Here is a 13,567-nt window from a genome sequence, read left to right as displayed (position 1 = left end):
CAAGTCGTAGGATAGGAAATCGGTACTTAATGGTGAATTTGCTGATGGCACGACTGTTAATACATATGCGCCATAAGCTGTCCTTCTTAGGGATGAGTAAGACTGGAACTGCACTAGGGCTAAGGCTAGGACGTATAAAACCTTTATCGAGTAAAATTTCAATTTGCCTATTGAGTTCAGCTCGCTCAGCAGGGTTCATTCTATAATGGGGTCGATTCGGTAGCTGAGAGCAAGGGACAAGGTCGATATCATGTTAAATATCCCACATAGGAGTAAGTGCATCAGGTAGGTCGATAGGCATAACATCACTAAATTCGTTGAGCAGTGAAGTGACCTCGGGCAAAAAGTCACTGTGAGAATTAAGAGTGGTTTGTGAACCTGGTCTAGCAGCCAAGGCAAACATAAGCTTGGTGTCCTGACCTTCATGCTCGAAATCTTTAAAGGATAATAATTGAAGACGAGCGTCGATGACATCCTTGGGCATTGGAGTGGGTGTTGCTTTCTTCGGGGGGTTCGAGGGTTTGGCTGGTAATAGTCGAATAGTTTTGCCGTTGTGAAGAAACTCATAAATGTTATCATGCCCAAAATACTTAACATCATGATCATAAAGCCACGGACGACCCAACAGGACATGAGCAAAATCCATGGGTAAGACATCACAGTAAATTTCCTCTGAGAAAAGGGGAATGAACGTAAGGGGTACTAGATAATGGTAAGGACAAGCAATAAGGTTTGATCTATCCATGTTACCTTAAATGTGGTTCGATCTTGAAGCCGAACTTGGCCACCGTGGACTTAGAAACGACATTCATAGTGCTACCACTGTCAATAACTAACTTGCATGAATAAGAGTTGCATGGAATAAATGTATGGAAAATGGAAGTACGCTTCCACGAGTCAGAATCAATAGGGGTGGAAATGATATATCGCATAGTAGAGATAACAGCAGTATCCTCCTCATGACACATAAATTGGTCAAGATCCTCATCAAAATGGTCAATAGGGTCGACCGTGAAGTACTTATTCTCTGGGGTTGGAAGTAGGGGTTCCTATGCAAGGGTGAGTGTACAATTGGGACATTGAAAGGTAATATGATCACGAGCATGACAGCTACGACATACCATTTGAAGGTTAGGACCTTGAGTGGTGGCTAGAGGAGCAGATTGACCCATAGAAGGGTTACGAAAAATAGGAGCGGAGGAAGATACCACAATCGAACGGGTCTGTCTCAAAGTAAGGCTACTAGTAGGAGCACCAGGCAGAGGGGTTCGAGGGAGACGCGGGTCAAGTAAGGTTGAAATGCCACATCGCAAATATAAAGAATGAGAGTGTTGCTCGTGTTCAATTGCCTTGTGAAAAGATCCTCTAACCAGTCCAGATTGAGGATAAGGACTTTATGTTTGAGGTCTGGGCATAGGCCATTAAGGAACCTAGTAATCGTGACATCCTCGGGTTCAATAAGGCCGAAACGGTACCGTAACTCGTCAAAAAAAGTCTTGTAGTCTGACACAGTAGAAGAGTTTTGCCTATGGTTGAGAAGACGCTCCAGGAGTTGAGATAGATGGTAAGAAGGGACGTATTTCTCAGTGAGTTTCAGTTTCATCTCTCTCCACATCGTAATAGGCCAGCCTAAGCGATCAAGGGATTGTGTCACCATCTGCTAATAACGTTTAACAGATTTAACAAGTTTCATCTCGGCGAAATGAATAAGCTGATAATCAAGCATTTGGTACCAATCAAAGTATTCTTCGATGGCGTCATGCCAATCAAGAAAGGCTTCGGGTTCTAGGCGACCATCAAATTTCGGGGTGTCCACTTTAACTTTCATAGTAACGTCATCAACAGGATCCCTATGTTGTTCATAACATGGATGTGGGAGATCAGGACGAGGGACATTATTGACAACGGGGTCACGGAGTTCTGAATAAGGAATGTGTTGTATAGGGCCAAGATTGTGTGGATTAGGTAGTTTGCTAACTAGGGTGCGGAAGAATGGTTCGTGTATGTTTTGACCAACTCATCCATAGGACGTTTACCCAAGTTTTAGGAAGACTGCTCTGTTTGTTTAGTAAAATTTTGGATAAGATTTTTAAGTTCAACGAGGTCCGATTTCACTAAAGTCATATCAGATAAAAGGTTTGTGACTTGCTGTGAGAAAGCATCATGCGATTGATTAAGGTCTTTATGATTCATAATGATGAATTGGAATATATGTTAAGAGGCACAGCCAAAAATGAAGGAACTTTTTTTTAAATGATTATGTCAATTTATGTGTGAGATAAAAAGTCACCTAGACTATATGCAGATAAGATGACAAGGAACTAAGAAAACTACTGAGAAGCCAACACTTAAATAGAAGTAAAGTTTTCAAAAGGACAATGACAAACCAGTGGAGTTGGCGTCTGACAATCTGGCAGTAGACTTCACCAACCGAGAGTAGTAGCTATGAGGGGAGCACTATTAAGAAGTTCCAAGGATAGGTAATAGCAAGCGGCGACGATTGGATCAAATATGCCCAGAGGTGGCTGCACTTGTAAAGAATGGCAGAGATACAGGTTGGCGACAACGACAATGGGGTACGACGGAATTGCAGCGAGGAAAAATGGTGATCGAACTCGACGATGGCAAGCAGTGAAGAGACGATGGTGATGGTGTAGTGACGGTAGAGTACTGCATCTATTGCTGAAGCTACTTTTTAACCCTTTCACAATAACTCCCGGTATGAGTAGGTGTGGTGAGTTTGGCTGTGGACTAAGTGAGATTGAAGTTGTAGGTTGTGTGTTCTGGTGCTGTTCTGTTGCTGTAGGTGGTGTAGCCGGCTTGCTGGATTGTAAAAGTTGGCTTAAAATACCATACCCATCCTGCCTGAACCAGGGCATTAAAATCAAATACCATATCCACCCTATTATGTCATCGGTTCGATTTTTTCTCCCCATTCGATTCAGGCAATCGTGATTTTCAATTCTGACAATTTGAATTGTCGTCTCTAGGGATAGCTAATCAGAAAAGCAATTTAGAAAAAAAAAAAAATAGGAAACAGAAAAAATGAGTCCTCCTTCTATAACACAATCAAGGTGGTGGCAGGTACCCCCTGTCAAATGTTAATAGCGTGTTTTAAATGAATATATAACATATGGAAAATTTGCATATTTTAGCTAATAAGTTAGCTTTTTTCCTTACAATTTGAAAGGTTTCCTATTTTAACGAAAAGGGGGGATTATTGACAAAGAAAGTTATTATTTGATATGGTTTGATAAATGCAAATGGCTCAAAATATTGTTCTTCCAAACAAAAATTACTATCTACATCCTAACCTTAATGTTTTGGATATTATTAGAAAAACTAATTTCGAATATTCAAAATTAAAGAGCCAAAACCATTGGGGAAATAATAATTTTCAAACCAAAATTTTTGTATTAATTTCAAAATTTCACCTTACATTTGGAAATATAAAATATAAAATTTACTAGTCTACAAATGTTCCACTAAGAGAAGTCATTGTTTCATTGCAAGAATTGGAAAACAAGCCCATAATAATTTATACTTATCACATAATACGAGATCATAGTATAAAGCCAGTTTTCCTTTGATGTTTACCAACTCAATTTCTCGACACATCAACTTAACACACTTCATTTACCTTCAGCATTTCCCAGTCTATAATATACCACAATTCAAATAATTATACCAAAATGCAGTTTACAAAAAGTGTGACTGTTGTTTAAAACTTAATAATTCTGGCTGGCTAGACACGTTCATTCGGAATTGAAAGAAAATAGATGCATTCACTACATTGCCAAAGGGAGCATAATTTTTGAAATTTCCACACAAACCTGACTGTAGAGTTACTATAATTGCGGCATTATAGATTATATGTTGCACATCTAACATGAGGGGACCAAAAAGTGTTGCATAACCTAAAATAATTATCAGTGGATTGTGTTGGATCACAAACTTTTTCTTTTTGTTGTTTGGAAATGCAGCTGCAACTTCAACTGCCCTCTTGCCTTTGTACTCCATGTGTTTCTTCCCCCTATAGATTCGAAATCTGGGCTCACGACTTTTGCAAGTGGTGGACTACTGCTTGAGACTTTTGATTTTGAGGATGCATTAATGGAACGGGTAATGCATCGAGATAGGGTGTTAACGAGTTCATTCTTGGGTTCGATAATCTTACAGGTCTTGTATAAATCGGCTGCTCGTTGTGTTTTCATGGACCCCATGGACAAATATCACTTCTGAGCCACTGCACCTAGAGTCTTTTCGACATTTTACTATACCCATACAGAGCCTAGAGATGACATGCTTTTATCATCATCCATGGTAGAAGTTTTTTCAGAAAAAGGGATTGTAGTTGAGTGGTGGTGGTGGTACGCCTCCGACAAGGGATATATACTAGTTGTAAAGACTTAATTAATGGAAAATGGGAATCAAATATTGGATTTGCATAGAATGGCATGGAAGAAGCTTTTGCAGGAGATTTGTGAATGATCAATTCACTGTTTAGGTTTTGAGTTCTTTCTTTGTGAGGGATTTTGACGAGAGAATCCATGCGGATGATTTTGATTGCAATAGGAAATAACACCATTATAGGGGTTTTGTGTTCGTTTAGTTAGGCAAAGGATTTTGGATTAATTTAAGGGCGCGTTTGGTGGAGTAACTTTAACAATGTAAATGAATAGCCTATTTGATTTTGGTTATCTTTTCACATTTCTATTTTTACTTTATAAAAAATAGTATTTATGGTAAAAAAATGTTGAATAGTATATTCTAAATATTTATTAAAAGATAGGTGTGTGGTAGAATTTCCACATCTCTTTTTTTACAATAGGAAATGCCGGGCATGGGGCAATCCAACTTTTTATATACTATCCCTATTTGGTTTAACTAAAAAGTTGATAAAAATAAACGTTAAAGTTAATAATAATTTTAACCATACATTTCATGAAATCCACAACTCTTATTAACTTTTCAACGGCATATTTAATAAATTTTATCAAAATGGACTAAAAATATGATTTTTAGCAAAAATCAAACGATGAACACATTTATATGTTTGACGTGAAATTGAAATTTTTTTTGTTAAGTAATGGTTTTTAATACCTGCTCCTATTTGAGCTCAATTTTTAAAATTCATTATCCAAACTCATTTTTAGACACGCATAATCCTAATAAATTAATTTTGTAATTACATTCAATATATTTTCTTACTTCTTAATCACAAATTCTCCAAAAATTGATTTTTACAAAGTTTATTCTTAAGGAAAAAAAGGGCTAAAGCATAAAGCAAATGTTTTGAGCGCACTATATATATGGTTTCATCATTAACTCTGGAAAGCTTTTAGGGAAAAATTCATAATACCGATACTAACTTTGGCCCAATTCAAAAATAAGGTAACAGGTTTACATTTTCTGAAATCAGATATCATATAAAACTGTATGTCAAAATCTCTTTCCAAATCAGTTTCCTAAAAACCAAGAACGTATCTTCATCGACCCCAGTTTGTATCATAACAGATTCACATCCCTAAAATAAAATGTTTGATCTCCAAGCTGACGACAAAAAACTGAATTTGCTTTTTTATTGTTCACAGAATTCCTTCGATTGACATCGATCGCATAATCCAGGTCACAGTTGGGGAAAGACGATCGCTTAACAGCAGATTAGTCAAGGGATTCGTTTGAACAGCATCTAATTCAGTAGTCGTCGTCGAATTTAGGGGTTTCGATTTTCATCGGGCACGTCATTGAAATTCAATTAATCTCACAATTCGCTTGCTGCCTGATAACCACTGATCGGTCAATTTTAAGATCGCATGCGTCATTGTAATGAGCTATCATACAATTGAGTCATGATTTAAATTACGTTATTCCATTATAAATTGTGAATGTGACGCATTCGCTGCGACGCAATCGCTGTGATATGTGAATTATGACTGTGATCTTAATTGCATTAGAATTGGTGATGATTTGTTGTCGTCTGCGTATTGCGACTCCTTTTCAATATCTGTGAGATGATGCTCTGACCTGTTCTCCATTTTCATTTGAAACTTTGACATATTTCCTGTAATAACCGTATTGTGCTCCATTTGAAACTTTGACACATATGTGACATGATGCTGTGACCTGTTCACGATTTGTAATGAAACTGCGACGAATTTGTTGTTATCCGCAAATTGTGACTCTGTGTCCTAATCTGTGATATTCATTTGTTGTGACCTAAACCTTGTTTTGTCGTTGACATTATTCTAGTTGGTGTTACAGAAATGGGATACATACATGTTTGCTTATTGAATGTCTCAGAGCCTTCGTTGGTCTTAATCGATCGTAATTACGAGTACATGCAACTGGTGGATACAGTTATGGTCGAGATTGGATTGGATCCCACTGAAGTGGCAGTCATAATGAAGTATGTTTTGAATAGTGAACTGCCTCCAATTGTGATCAAGATTGACAATAATGTGCTGTCATACATGGCGTTGAAAGATATGGATCGTGACCCATCCAAATATCCAATCATCATTGAGGTCATGGAAAAAGATAGCCAACAGAACAATGCAATCTTACCATTTGGTGTGCAACCCAGTGGACCGAAATTTTCATTGATGGGTATGTCATCAGATATATGCGGGGCGATAATAGAACCATTGTGTGACAATTATGAGTATGAGGTCACGGTTGTATCGGTCGCTAACGCTAGGAACGTAGAGATGGGAAGGGTTTTTCGTAAGCAAGAGATCATGAAGCTGAGCTTGTCCCTTTATGCGATCCAAAACATGTTTGAATATGTGGTTGTTCGGTCAGATAAGAAGGACTATCTTGTCAAATGTTTACATGACGAGTGTGATTGGATCTATAGAGCATTTAGGATGGCTAGAACAAAGTTATTTAAAATTATGCATATTGTAGAAGGTCACAGATGTGCTTCTAACATTGTACTTGGTTCTCATAGGCAAGCAACAAAAGCACTTGTGTCGCACTACATAAAATATAAGTACACATCGTCACGTACTCTGTATACCCCAAACGATATACGTAATAACGTGTTGTATACGTATGGAGTATCGTTGAACTATGTGAAAGCGTGGAGGTCTCGAGAGGAAACTTTGAAACTGATTAGGTTGATCCAGCAGATTCTTTTAATAATATACCAAGATTCTTTGCCATGTTGCAACATACAAATCCTAGAACGGTCAAGATCTGGAGCTTGATGGTCACAGTAGGTTCAAATTTTGCTTCATGGCGCTAGACGCATCAATTCGAGGTTGGGGACATTGTAGGCCAGTTATTGTAGTTGATGGCACATACTTAAATGGACACTATGGTGGGACATTATTTACTGCATGTACACAGGATGCAAATAATAGCATATACATACTTACTTTCGGGATTGGGGATAATGAGAATGATACCTCGTGGACATGGTTCTTCGAAAACTTGAGGATAGCGTATGGCTATAGAGAAGGGTTGTGCTTCGTATTAGATCGCCATAATAGCATCAAAAATGCTATTGAGAAGGTGTATCCAGAAACATATCATGAAATTTGTTCGTATCATCTCCTTCAAAATCTAAAGTCACGTTATGGAAAATCGGGTAACAATATAATGCAAACATTTAATTCAACTATTCGTGCCTGCACGTTGTTAGAATACGAATATATGCAACAGCTCGATGCGATTGATGGAAAGATAAGGGGTTACCTAGTAATACATTACATATTACCACCAAGTTATATTCTTGTGCATACATTTATTACAGTATTGTGAAATATATCATTAATAGATAATCATGTTTATGTTTGTAGGATGGTGTTGGACCTGCTAAATGCTCACAATTCCACATGCCAACGAATCGATATTCTACAATGACATCGAATATAGTAGAGTCGGTTAATGCGGCCACAAAATCTGCTAAGAACTATCCCATCGTAGCTTTGTTGGAGTCATTGCGACAAACCATACAATCGTGGTTTTGTAGACATCGGGAAACCGCGCAAGCCACTTTCACAACCTTGTCAAGGAAGTATGAGAAGCAAATGAGGGAAATGAGCACGAATATGAGAAACTTGAGGGTAATGTCAACATTTGTGCCTGAAATGTTATCTGTGACCTGTAACTTGTTCGTTGTGTCCAACTTCTTAGTGACATTTGTTATATTATTTTTTGGTTGTAGGTTGCGCATATTAATCAGGCAATGTTCTCAGCCGGCTGTGAAAATTTAACTTTTGTTGTTGATATAGAAGGACATACATGCACGTGTAGGATGCTTCAAGTTGATCAACTACCATGTCCACACACTTTGGCTGTGATCGCAAGTGTGAAGATGGATCCATATGAGTTTTGTTCATATTATTACACGATAGAAGCATACAAGAATACTTAAAACGAAACTATTTTCCCTATAGGAAATCCCAGTGAATGGATAGTGCCCAAAGACTTCGAGAACATAGTTGTGTTACCACCTAATCAAAAGCGAAGTTGTGGAAGGCCTACTGAGAAGAGGTTTAGATCTGCAGTTGAAGATAACATAACTGTCAAATGCGGTCGTTGCGGTGAAAGTGGTCACAATCGCAGAACTTGTAGCAGTTTGGTTCCATTAAGTCAGATTCAATCGAAAAAACAAAGACAAGATAAGGAAGTCGACTGATGATACATATCACGGAACTTGCAACAGTTTGGTTCTGTTAAGACAGTTGGTTTACTTCTTCATTCAGTGTTTGAACGTAATATCAGACACAATTTGTTAAAGGACACAAATATTCATTTAATAACAACATTTCCAAGTTCAAACCTTCTAATAAGGATGTTTTAATATTGTACTTGTAATGTTCTTTCCACATAAACGCATTTTTAAATACAGGCAAACATGATAGGTGGGGATTGGGTATATCCTGAAAGAACCTGTGACGTGTGTTGTGACCATTATAGTGCGACCTGTCATCGGGAGGGTTGTAACATTCACTTCATTACAAACGAGTGTGGGGTGTCACAGGTAAAAAATAGTCTATTAGCTATTATGTAAACCTAGAACATTGACATGTGACCTTTGCAACGAACTATGGTTGTGCACAAAGAATATTATACTTATTGTGACATTTTCGGTGACTTTTTATGTGACATGTGACCCGTACTGGGACTTGTTGGCAAGAGACTGTGCATAAGGAATTGGAACATATGATCTCTGCTGTGACCTGTTTCCAGTTGCTTGTGACCTATGCAATGAACTATGGTTCGGTCACTTTTTATGTGACATGTGACTCGTACTGTGACCCGTTGGCAAGAGACTGTGCATAAGGAATTGGAACATGTGATCTCTACTGTGACCTATTTTCAGTTGTCTGTGATATGAACAATATACATCAAATTGTGACCTGATCGATGATCTGTGAAATGAATTGTGATGTTGCAATAAGAATAAGAAATAACTGAGACCTACTGTACGATATGTGACCTTTTTCGTGAAATTTTCTGCAACGTGTGACCTGTTCACAATAGGATCTAACTAAATCATGGGATCCTTTGACTTTTGCTGCGACATGTTATCCAGTTAAAATAATATGGAATACGTTACACAATATCTCATGTTGAATAATACATTCAAAATATAATTTCAAGACACATGAAATCAAAAACTCAAACAATTGCTTAATTAATGTTGCTTAAATCCAGTACAAAAATGTATCCCAAGAACAAAATACCTTTGTTCAAAGCAAACAAAAAAATTATCCATAAACCACACTTTACATTCAATTCTACTGCATTTTCAAGCTACACCTCGAATGTCACTCAATAACTATACTATCTCCACCGGTTGGCAGCAACGTCTTTCTTTTTGTACTGATTTCACGATGCTTGAATAACAATGATGCGACATCCAGCCGCATCAAATTTCATCGCCATTGATCGTAAATCATCATGCAGCATGTACTCGGTATATTTAATCACATATATGCCACAGTTATGCCTGCAAAGTGAAAAAAATTCCAGTCCATTATATGTAGAATCATATTATAACAGTATGTTTAAATTCTCGATGACAAAAAATACCCGTTATTTTGTTGCAGAACGGAGAAATTAAACACCACCTTCAACTCCTTAGAATCGTCAGCAGATGGATCCGAATCCTTTCTCCAAATTTCAATACGGTCCATGAGGTGAGAGATCATTTTGACGAAAGGATCAATTCCGATAAGGACCTTGGTGTCATTGTATGTCTTCCTTGTTGAATTTAATAGAAGTAAGGTATGCTTTTTGATATCAAGCACTGCAAGCATCCAATGCGCTTTGTTTGTAGGCAGAATGGGCATGAACACAAGGTCCACTTCTGCCCAAGGTTTGCTCAGTGGAATTCGTGTACCTGTGATGTCGTCAATGAGTCTCTCATCCGTGACAATGACCTCTAGATCTTGCTTGAACTTGTGGTACATGTTCTTCAGTTTGGCTTGAAACAACGTGTCAGTCGTGGTGGCGATGACTTTGATGTTTTTGCCACTACTCGCTAACTGACGTATGTAATAGAAGCACACATCCATATGCTAAAAAAATGAAAAATTGTAAGATTGAATTGACATATAAATTGTACAAGGTGAACTGTGATTAGAAAATATGCTTGAGTGCACTCTATAAATTGACTGTGACCTATTCACCTTTATCTGTGACCAACCTCAAATGGTCTATGACCATTATATGTGACCTGTTATGCATACAAAAAATGTGACCTGCGTTGGGACATAGGAACCATGCGTATGGCATTGCAAACTTTATAGACGCTGGAATGTAAGATGGATGTGGGCAGTGACATATAGGTAGTTGGCTGTGACCATGACCATGGAATCTATGACATACTCATATGAATTGAGACTTACAAAGAGATACATACCGAATAACTCAGTGACCCATAGCTAGACACAAGTTTGTACCACCATCTTTTAAATTGTGCAGGGTGAAATGTGACCAGAAAATATGCTTGAGTGCACTCTGTAAATAAACTATGAGCTATTCGCCTTTATCTGTGACCAACCTCAAATGGTCTGTGACCATTATAAACGTATGGCATTGCAAACTTTATAGACGTTGGAATGTAAGAGGGACGTGGGCAGTGACATATAGGTACTTGGCTATGACCATGACCATGGAATCTATGACCTACTCATATGAATTGAGACTTACAAAAGGATACATACCGAACTACTCAGTGACACATCCCTAGACACAAGTTCGTACCACTATGTTTTATTTTCGACGACGAATTGACCAATAAGAAAAGGTGGAATAATATGATCATCTCGGTCATTAAACTTTTTCCTGCAAAGAAAACTTGATTGACTATTCATAAACGGACTAATTATAATGATATGCCAAAAATAATTCATACTTGTTATATGATTTATATCCTCTTTGGAACCAACTCTGAAAGTCAGCAATATCGGCATGGTCCGCAGACTGATTGTAGTGTAGGAAGATTACGACATTACTCGGATGCTTGATTTGCTTCCCTTCATGAACATACGGAGATTGAAGTGCTTTAGCCTGCCTAGGAGCCCTCTTAACGGGCAATCTAGAACTTGGTACAGAAATAGGAGACTCCTGCATATTAATTTGGTATGGACTGTGACTTATTGGAACATGCAACGTACAGTAGTTTACATATCTGACAGAATTATTTCGGCTTACCACCTTCTCAGCAGATTCTGTGTCCTTCAGAACATCATATACGATAGACTCAACATACGTTCCCACCTTTATCGATTTCGTTGGTTCTATGGGTGTTGGTTGCTTGAAACAAACACCCAGATCGAAGGATGGAGGTTGTATGCTATATGGAAATTCAACGTCAACGACGGTTTCCATCTTACCCTTGCCTTTAGAATCAATTGTTATTTCCGCATCTCCAACTTGTAACATAAAATGTATAATCATAGTTAAAGTTCATAAGACTAATGAACATATGTCATTTTATGAGATCACATGGTATGTTGATTACCTTGTCCAAAGGTTCATAATCTCTGACAATGTTTAACCTAGATTTATCTCTGAATTTGGTCAGGAATTCTTCCATGGAACTAGAAATCAAGGCAGCGACGAATTCGATCATAAACTGCATGTTTGATCTGATGTCAATCAAGTTTGTACGAATTTTACCTTGTATGTGGACAATAGTGTTCAATTTGTTTTGGTAATCATGTTCGAGCGACGATATCTCTGTTTGCTGATCATGCTTGAGTGACGATATCTCTGACTTCATAGCATCGATTGCCACACTCATTCGACGATTCTCAGTTTGGAGTTCAGTTAATTGTTTGAAAAACTATTTTCGCATTTCGTCAACCACCTACACCATATGAGTACCCATTATCAGTGGCAAGACAATGGTGAAAACCTCTATAGTCCATATGCCTGCGACCCATAATGAACTAACAGATCAATGACCTAGAAACTGCGACCTAGAAATGAACTACGATGTTGCAGTAAGAATAATAATTGAATGTGTCATAATCTATGACACGTGACCTGTTCTGTGACCTGTTTCTAATACATGTGACGTGTGAACACGACGACTTATGAAAATAGTAAAGGTGGAATAACCTGTGACCTGTAATGAATTGACAGAAAAGCGTGAGCTAGAAAATGTGACCTATGACCCACAGCTGACATTATTTGACAATTTACATCGTTTGGTGTCAGTTGATCCTCCCTACTAGGCGAATTTGTATGGAACGTTGTTCCCTGCCATCTGGTGGGGTGTCAACAAAATCGTCTTCACCATCGTCACGAGGCACATTGGAGTGACCAAGTCTACCATCCGTAATCATAAGCAGTGGCCTAGATGCTTTTACACTAGAGTAACTCGGCTTCCTAGTTGCCCTGACGGAATGAACTGATCTGTCCACCATACCCTCTTTTCTCCTTTCCCCACGTGAACGTTCAGGTTGGCCAGGCTTGATATATTGCACTTCATACATGTACGACACTGCCATTTCCATGTCTGATGGGTCCAGGTCACATATTTCCATCTACCATTCCAAGCATAGACACAATGTAATGTCAGTAAACTACATCGATATAAAACATAATAAACCCAAGCAATGAGCTGTAACAGTAACTGGGTATATGTCCGGTTATAATCGTATGAGGCATGTCATGAGTGTGTTTTGTGACCTGTATATTATTAATTGTGAGTCAATGAACATATGTTGTGACTTGATGTGTATAATCTCTGACTTAGATACACAACTATTTAAGTTTTGTGTTATGACTTGTGAGTTAAGGATAAGCACATGTGAGATGCATTGACGTATTGTAAATGGTGTTTAGATCATTACTTCAGGATTACAGAAGCAATCAAGTCCTTCAAGCTTAGCAGCAGGTGGGTGATCGTCTGCCGTCCAATTCCTTATTCGGGGATACGTTCTTGAGGTCCTTCTTGCTACATATCCATCGAGGGTAGGGATCGTCTCGTAAATCCATACTTGATACGCTATTAGAAGACCTCGTAGTCTATAATGGGTCATTCTCTTGCTCAAACCCTCCCTCAAAGAGTGACTTACCCCACGGGAACGAGTGCATC

At 38.2% G+C, this 13,567-nt stretch overlaps 2 protein-coding genes across 2 annotated transcripts; one reads left to right on the top strand and one right to left on the bottom strand.

The window, feature by feature from the left end:
• Positions 1 to 253: 253 nt before the first annotated feature.
• On the bottom strand, positions 254 to 745 carry LOC111398069. Its single transcript, XM_023025023.1, has one exon. The coding sequence runs from the start codon at positions 743 to 745 to the stop codon at positions 254 to 256; it is 492 nt and encodes a 163-aa protein (XP_022880791.1).
• A 6,494-nt stretch (positions 746 to 7,239) lies between these two features.
• LOC111398068 lies at positions 7,240 to 9,294 on the top strand. The gene is made up of 6 exons (XM_023025022.1): positions 7,240 to 7,704; positions 7,806 to 8,072; positions 8,174 to 8,315; positions 8,406 to 8,590; positions 8,861 to 8,992; positions 9,202 to 9,294. Exons 1-6 carry the CDS (start codon positions 7,240 to 7,242, stop codon positions 9,292 to 9,294), a joined length of 1,284 nt encoding a protein of 427 aa, XP_022880790.1.
• Positions 9,295 to 13,567: the final 4,273 nt, after the last annotated feature.

The sequence above is a fragment of the Olea europaea genome, chromosome 7 (assembly GCF_002742605.1).
Source record: "Olea europaea var. sylvestris chromosome 7, O_europaea_v1, whole genome shotgun sequence".
Taxonomy (NCBI): Eukaryota; Viridiplantae; Streptophyta; class Magnoliopsida; order Lamiales; family Oleaceae; genus Olea; species Olea europaea.
This window is presented reverse-complemented; position numbering and strand designations above follow the sequence as displayed.

Coding starts and splice junctions, on each gene's coding strand:
- LOC111398069 (XM_023025023.1), bottom strand. CDS start 745: ATGGATAGATCAAACCTTATTGCTTGTCCTTACCATTATCTAGTACCC.
- LOC111398068 (XM_023025022.1), top strand. CDS start 7,240: ATGGCGCTAGACGCATCAATTCGAGGTTGGGGACATTGTAGGCCAGTT. Junction 8,591..8,860: donor GCAGAACTTGTAGCAGTTTG/GTTCCATTAAGT, acceptor TTTTAAATACAG/GCAAACATGATAGGTGGGGA. Junction 8,993..9,201: donor ACGAGTGTGGGGTGTCACAG/GTAAAAAATAGT, acceptor ACCTGTTTCCAG/TTGCTTGTGACCTATGCAAT.